General features: G+C 37.5%; 1 protein-coding gene across 1 annotated transcript in view; it reads left to right on the top strand.

The window, feature by feature from the left end:
• Window positions 1–202: 202 nt before the first annotated feature.
• Window positions 203–6,953, top strand: part of LOC104490471 (ELKS/Rab6-interacting/CAST family member 1-like) — a gene marked incomplete at its 3' end in the record, with an annotated part of 21,036 nt that continues 14,285 nt past the window's right edge. The window contains exons 1-3 of the mRNA XM_010132758.1: window positions 203–322; window positions 4,811–4,948; window positions 6,198–6,338. Coding sequence (XP_010131060.1) covers window positions 203–322; window positions 4,811–4,948; window positions 6,198–6,338 — 399 coding nt within the window. The remainder of the gene's footprint in view (window positions 323–4,810; window positions 4,949–6,197; window positions 6,339–6,953) is intronic.

The raw sequence follows: 6,953 nt of genomic DNA, 5'->3' as shown, positions 1-6,953 counted from the left end.
TGTTCTCATCCTGATTTTTTGATGCAAACCACCTCTCTCAGCTTCTCCAATGCTGTGGGATTCTAGCAATCTACCAAATCTATCAAATATTCCTACATTTGATAGATTCTCCAACTAGACAGAATTGTAGCTGTTTTATTGTCATATGCCTACTTGGCATCCTCTCTTCCGCGATAGCTTTTTTCTGTCCTCATGTTAATACATGGACAGAATCACTGTGTTCAGTGAGAATCCACCATCTCCTTGTGGCATTGACCTTGGAGCTGGCATGATCAATAGTTCCTTTACCAAACCAGAGAAGAACTTTCTGGAAAGCTCACAGGTGATGTGAAGTTTTTCTTTATTTGGATGGCTAGGCCATAGGAATAGAACCTCACAACCCACCCAATTATTTAGATCCTTTTTTCAGCACTGCTTCCACCAGACAGAAGCTAGGATTGAAAAAGTGGGAGGCTTAACAATACCCTGAGATACTCTTTTGTACGTCTGCTCATGTAATACAATCAAGGAATATTATCAAGTGTTAAATTGATTGTCTTCTGTATATTCAGTGTGGAGTACAATGAAGATGTCATGTTACCGATCAAAACAATCTCTTTGTGGAGCTGCACTGGGGAAATTAAGTGCAGAGTGTAAGCAAAAGCATTTCCACCTGTTTATAGACAAAAGTACAGTGAAAGATTTGTCTGCAGGTGAGTAATATAACTAGTTAGTACATATATACAAATACACACAAACAGTGGAAAATGCAATGAACTTTATCAAGTTGAAAATTATTTTGAATTTTAAATAGACATTCTACATTTTTGTAATATTTCCAAACATTACTGAAACTTCCTATTTCTTAAAGGACTGCTCCATTTTTTTCATGTTCAGAATTAATTACATTAAAGGGCTTTTACCACTTTGAATTTTTTTCTTTCACCTCTTTATTCCTTTTACAAGTCAAACAGTAGTAAGAAGAAAATTTGAAGTGGGAAATGAAAAATAAATGCAGTGAGTTCTGCTACAACCCCGGTAATAAAAAAAGTTACATTGTAAAGTGTCGATCTTTTATTAAAAATAAATATTTGAAGGGGGAATAAGGTTCTTTTCCAGTAACAGGGTGAGGGGAAAAAAGGATTGAATGACCAGCTGACAAACCCACTTCGCTTATTCTAATTTGGAAGTCACTGGTACAATAGAAATCGTTTTCCCAGTGTTCAGTTTCAACGTACCCTAAGTTTGACAGTGGTTCTACAGAAGGATTTCTTGAAGCATGGTGCAAAGAATCTGCTAGTAACCTCTAACTAGAGGAATTTGGGAATCTAGTGGCCTTGATGAGTATTAAACTAGATGCTTCTTGTTTAAATCCTTGGGCTGTTTTTAATTTGCATTTGCTTGAGGTTTTCAGTGAGATCGATGTTTGGAAAAAAGTAGAATGTCCATTTGCCTTTGGAACAGAATGCCAGAGGGAACTTCTCTTGTCTCTGCTCCTGTGCTTCAGGGCTGAGAGGCAAAATAATATAGTTCTACACAGCTAGGAATAAATCACCCAGGTTGAAACATGATAATGCCTGACAACTGGTAATATTGGAAAAAAACATTCCAGTAAATTGTTACTGGTGAGGAAATTGATATGCAGAGCAGATGATTCCAGTTTGTGTTTGTGTACCTTTACAGTGAGCTTAGTGTTGCTAACTTATCGGTAGATTGCTGTCTTAATGCTGCAAAATAAATATATAGGGCAGAAGTAAAGATGCTTAATCTAATAGTATATATTTTTTATTTTTCTTTTTTAGAAAGATGGCACAGCAATATATATATTCCTTTGGTTTGTAGAACATTACAGAGGAAATTTGTCATCTTCTGAGTATTTCAAGACTAAACAGCTCTGGTTCAATCCTCGTCCCTTTTTTCTTTCCAAAGGGCTTAGAGATTCCACTGTGCTTGATTTCATATTTTATTGCAGAGAAAAGAAAGATCCTAATTTGTTTATCTGTTTTATTATATCAGTTATTTGAGAATTTGTTCAGAATTAGGGGTCTGGGGTTTTGTTTTGGTTGGTTGGTTGGTTTTGGTATTTGGTTGGGTAGGAAAAAGGCATGGTAAAATAAATATAATATATTATATATTCCTTTTTAAAAGGCTTCTGAAATGACTTACAAGTCATTAAGGGCAAAATTCTTCATTGATTACCTATACGGGCAAAGTGTAGACTATTCTTTATTCTCAAGATTATGTAATTTTGGAGAACACATAGTTTAGTTATTATTCGTTACAGTAGTGGGGGTTTCAGAGAAAAATGTTATAAAGACAATGATTTTATTGTTGATAGTGATTTTGTAAGGAAATTTTGGTTCTATTACTATACAAATGCTTCAATTCAACACACTATGACATTTCCAGTTTTCTGTAGTTTAAGAGTGGTGTCCTTGTTTGGGGACTATCAGTTATGTGACCCTGCAAAAGGCACAGCCGTTTTGTAGGTAGTGCTCAGGTGTAAGCATGGCTTAGAACATTTCAGTGTGCATGCTGTTCCCCAGATGATAGCAATAACCACTGTTCATTACTCCTAACTGAACAGTATGTATGTAGACCGAAAGAATAGACAGGTTCACACTTTCCACACATTACTCTTTTTTTTTCTTTTTTTTTCCTTTTTTTATTTTTGTTGTTGTTGTAATGAGGAGGGTGCAGTTGCATTGGGAAGATGTAGCAGTCATATGTTGTACAGCTGCCGTCTTAACTCTGGTCATCGTAAAGAGCATTGCGGAAACATGAAAATGCATACTGTGCTTGTGCAAATGCTTGTGCAGCCTTGGCAAGCGTCTTAATATATGCTGAAGCTGAATTACTTAGCTGTCTCTTGTGTGTGGTTTGCTCACAGCAGAAAGTCACTCTGCACTATCCCCTCTTCAGCCAGTTGGAGCCTCTGTGCCGGAGTGTTTCGCCTCCAGAAGTAAACACGAGTCTAAGAATAGCTCGTCCTTCTTTGTAGTATATTTTCATGGTTGGCTGTCTAAACAGCCGGCCTGTCTAGACAGCTGACGACATTGAAAGCTCATAAGGTCAAAAGCAGCCACGCAGGCTACTCCTGGGGATGTTACCTCCTTGGTAGCTGTATGTGTGGGCGCCAGGAGAACTTTTCAGTCAGAACTAGTAGAGTTCTTTCTGAAGCTCCTTGGGCTGCAAGTGTATGCTAATAAGGCATTAAATAATAGATAGGAGTGTATAAAGAAGGAATTTTCAATTCTTACAGTTATTTCTGACATACATGATATGTCACCAGTTATGGTTTTTTGGTGCTCTTTAAAATTTATGTTGTCGTGTCATTTGTGTTGTGCCCAAATTTAAATTTAAAGTTTAACTTGGAGGCCTTAATGCTTTTTTGTAATAGAAACTAATGACAAAAGCAAAACCATTTTGAGTCCATTCCTTGAAACACAAGGACCTTACAAAGTTATTCTGCTATCAGTAATACATAGATTGTGTACAAAGCTGGATTGTAAGTTTACATGTGCTTGCATAAAAGAAATAAAAAAAAAACCAAACCAAAAAACCCTTGTGTGAAGAATCTTATGCCAGAAGTCTCGTTCCATGGCCATGGGTTACAGAGGAATATTAGGAAAGGTTCCCCTGAATTACGCCATTCTTCCTCCTAGATTCCACTCGTAACACATTACACTGTTACTTGTGACTAGATGTTCAGCCTTCTGCAAGATATCTTACATTATCGTTACTAGATCATTTTTATTAACTATGTTCCAGATGTAATTTTAATAGAGATAGCAAAGCAGTAGTGGATGTGTCTAAATAACCGTTTGCTCTGTAATCACAGCAGCTAAGTTTTCTTCATGGTTGAAGAGTAAATCTGGGGATAGTCACTGTATTTCCGCTAATCAAGGAGCTGCTAACTGCTGTTCAACAGAGGAAGTGAAGAGGCTAGTTAATGCTTTCATTTAGTTTACTAAATACTGGACTAGACAGCCTTTGGGCTTGTCTGGTCGCATTATTTCTTACAAATGGTTTTGAAAGAGTATCTTGCTACAGGTGTTTTGGAGATTGGTATCTTGCCACGTGTCATGACGTACGTTTGCTGATGCAAGAAGAACTTGTCAGTAACAATGAAAAGGAAGCAGCTGCGAAATCTGTACCCGGTTTAATCCTTTGTTGATAAATTTGTTTTCAACAGTTTATCATAATGTGTCTGTTCCTTGTGGTGTGTAGGTATGCATAGAATGGGTGTAGCATTAGGTCTTCTCAGTCTGTCAAAAGATATATTCAGAACTCATAAACAGATTGAATTCCACACCTGTGGAAAAGAAGGCTGGTGTATTTTCTACCTAGGGAATGATGCTTTCTGTTAGTCTGTCATATAGCAAACCACCATGTAAGATAAAAAAACAACATGCCAGTACAGAAAATAGTATGACAGTTCTAAAGGAAATACTTAATGCTTCTTCCCAGCTTCTTAATTATCGAGTCCCTTTTTTGGTTTACATATGCAGTAGTTTTTTCCTCAGCTTTTTTCCTTTCATATTAATACATTGATCATGCTTGGAAATTAGGAATAATACCCTTTCTTTTTATTCTTCTTCTAAATATTATTTAGACTTTCTTACTCTGATTATTGGAAAGATTACTGATTCCTTGTTAGAATTTGATGGTTTTGGTTGCATTGTTTGATGTTTTGATGTAGGACTGTAGGAACTAGGCCCTTGCCTACTTCCCTTGCTTTAAAAATGTTTTTAAGAGTTTAATGTACTCCTGAGGTCATTTTGGATGGTTTTGATTGCTGTTGTCTTAAAATTTACTCCTCCTCTTTAAGATTGAAAATCTTCAAGAACAGTTAAGAGACAAGGAGAAGCAAATGAGCAGCTTAAAGGATCGAGTGAAATCCTTGCAGGCCGACACCACAAATACTGACACTGCCTTGACCACGCTGGAAGAAGCACTGGCAGAAAAAGTGAGTACGGAAAGCCTAAGTACCTTTTTTCAAAAGGTCCTTCTGCTGATGACCTCTCTAAAGTTTGCTTCTCCACGTGCTTCCTTTTCTGTGAACAAGACATCTCTGATGCAATGCCACAGTGACATCCTTTGTCTGTGACGGCTGAGGAGGGATGAGGGGAGCAGGGATGCTGCCGAGATGGGTCCCTCGCTAGAGGGCAGTGCAGGATATGCAGAGTGGCAGCGGAGCGTGCTCCCCCCCAGAGCCGCCCCGGGTACCACTTCTGTACCGGGAGGAGGCTAGAGCTGAGCCGCAAGCTGTTGCTCTAGTTATTCGCTGCTTACCATCATTCTGTGTGAAGGAAAGTGTTCTCGCGTGGTCGTCTTTCTATGCGGTGCATCTTTGATACAACTGATTACATTTCAGCTGCTTTTTGCCCTTTGTTTTCTTTTTTCTTTCTTTTTTTTTTTTTTTAAGTCTGGCTAACACCTTAATTAATTTTATCTGCTTTGGTCAGATATTTTAATAATTTCTTTTTTTAAGTTTTGCTGTTTGAAATGGAGCTTTAGTTCCCAATATTGAATCAAAATGAATAGTTGTCCTGACAACTGCTAGTTTTTATGCTTGCCTAATTCTGACTGAAGGAACAGCCTTGTCTATTCTGTTTTGATGGGGCAGTTTTTCTGAATTTCTGTATATTTTTTTTGATCCCCAGAGAACCAGGGTTATGGCTTCTTTAGTCTGTCAGATTCTATAAATGTAAAGCTATAGTAAAGCTTTGCCTGAAGTTGGGGAATTCACTTGCATCCCTTCAGCTTCCAAGATAACCAAAGCTCCATTGATATCTGATATACAGAGAAGCTGTTTTGTTGTCTTTTCTTACACTATATTGAGCCTGCTGTCACATATGCACTACACCCCGTCCTCTCTGAAGGACCGCAGACTTAACTGTATATTTTGGAAAAATAAGATTTAAGTAAGGAAGCAATATGTAATGTATCCTGGTCTAGGGTAATTTTGATTATCAGAACCAGATAAATTTTGCTGCATTGTAACAGTACTGTGAACTTTCAGAGATACAGAAAGCCTAATACTTCTTAGCAGTGAATCCATAGATTTCTCAAGTTTCCTCCTTCTTGAGGATCTGTTTTACACCTCTAAAGGAGAGAAAAGGGCAATATCCTACGTAACTTGTCCTCGTCTACAATGTGTCAGAAGTTGAACTGACTGGGAGGGATTTTCCTCACAAAATACTTTCTTTTGTCAGGAAAGGACCATTGAGCGCCTAAAGGAGCAACGTGATAGAGATGAACGAGAAAAGCAAGAAGAGATTGACAACTACAAAAAAGACATTAAGGACCTGAAAGAGAAAGTCAGCATTTTACAAGGAGATCTCACAGAGAAAGAGGTTGACCAGCAGAATGAATCTGTTGTGTTAGAATTGTTTGTCATACATGTATTTGTTATATTTGATATGAAGAAAACTGTTCCCTCTAACTGTTCCAAACCTTAGTAATGGTCAGTCAACCAGTATATTGTTTGAGAATTTTTCAAAGCATCAACATTTCAGAACCATGTTTTCATGGATAGCACGATTTCTGTTACTTGCATCAGTTCATTGTATTAGTAGTGAATGACCAATGGTCAATGACAGTATTTATGCTTACAGACCAGTGAAGGCAAAGAACAGACTTGTTCCTGTCTCAATATAGGGAAGAAGGGGCAGAGGTTGTTCAAAGCTGTGGGTGCCAAAAGCATGCAGATAATGTTTAGTCCCTTATGCAAACAATAGAGCTAGTTCTTTTGACTCTGAAGAATACTTTTTTGATAAATAAGTTGGTTGTTGGTAATGAGCCAGTTGGCCAGACAAATTAACCTAATTATGTATGAGAAATATAAACGTTCTCTGTTCCTCTCTCGGAATTGTAACGTTCAAGTCTACTTACAGTCTTTTTTCAAAACTCATTCGAAGTAAAATGGTACCAAAAATATGCACACAGGAGGTGTTAAGATTTTGTCTACA

Source organism: Buceros rhinoceros, unplaced genomic scaffold (assembly GCF_000710305.1).
Source record: "Buceros rhinoceros silvestris isolate BGI_N320 unplaced genomic scaffold, ASM71030v1 scaffold3263, whole genome shotgun sequence".
Lineage (NCBI taxonomy): Eukaryota > Metazoa > Chordata > Aves > Bucerotiformes > Bucerotidae > Buceros > Buceros rhinoceros.
The sequence above is the reverse complement of the archived record's forward strand: the minus strand, read 5'-3'. Positions and strand labels throughout refer to the sequence as shown.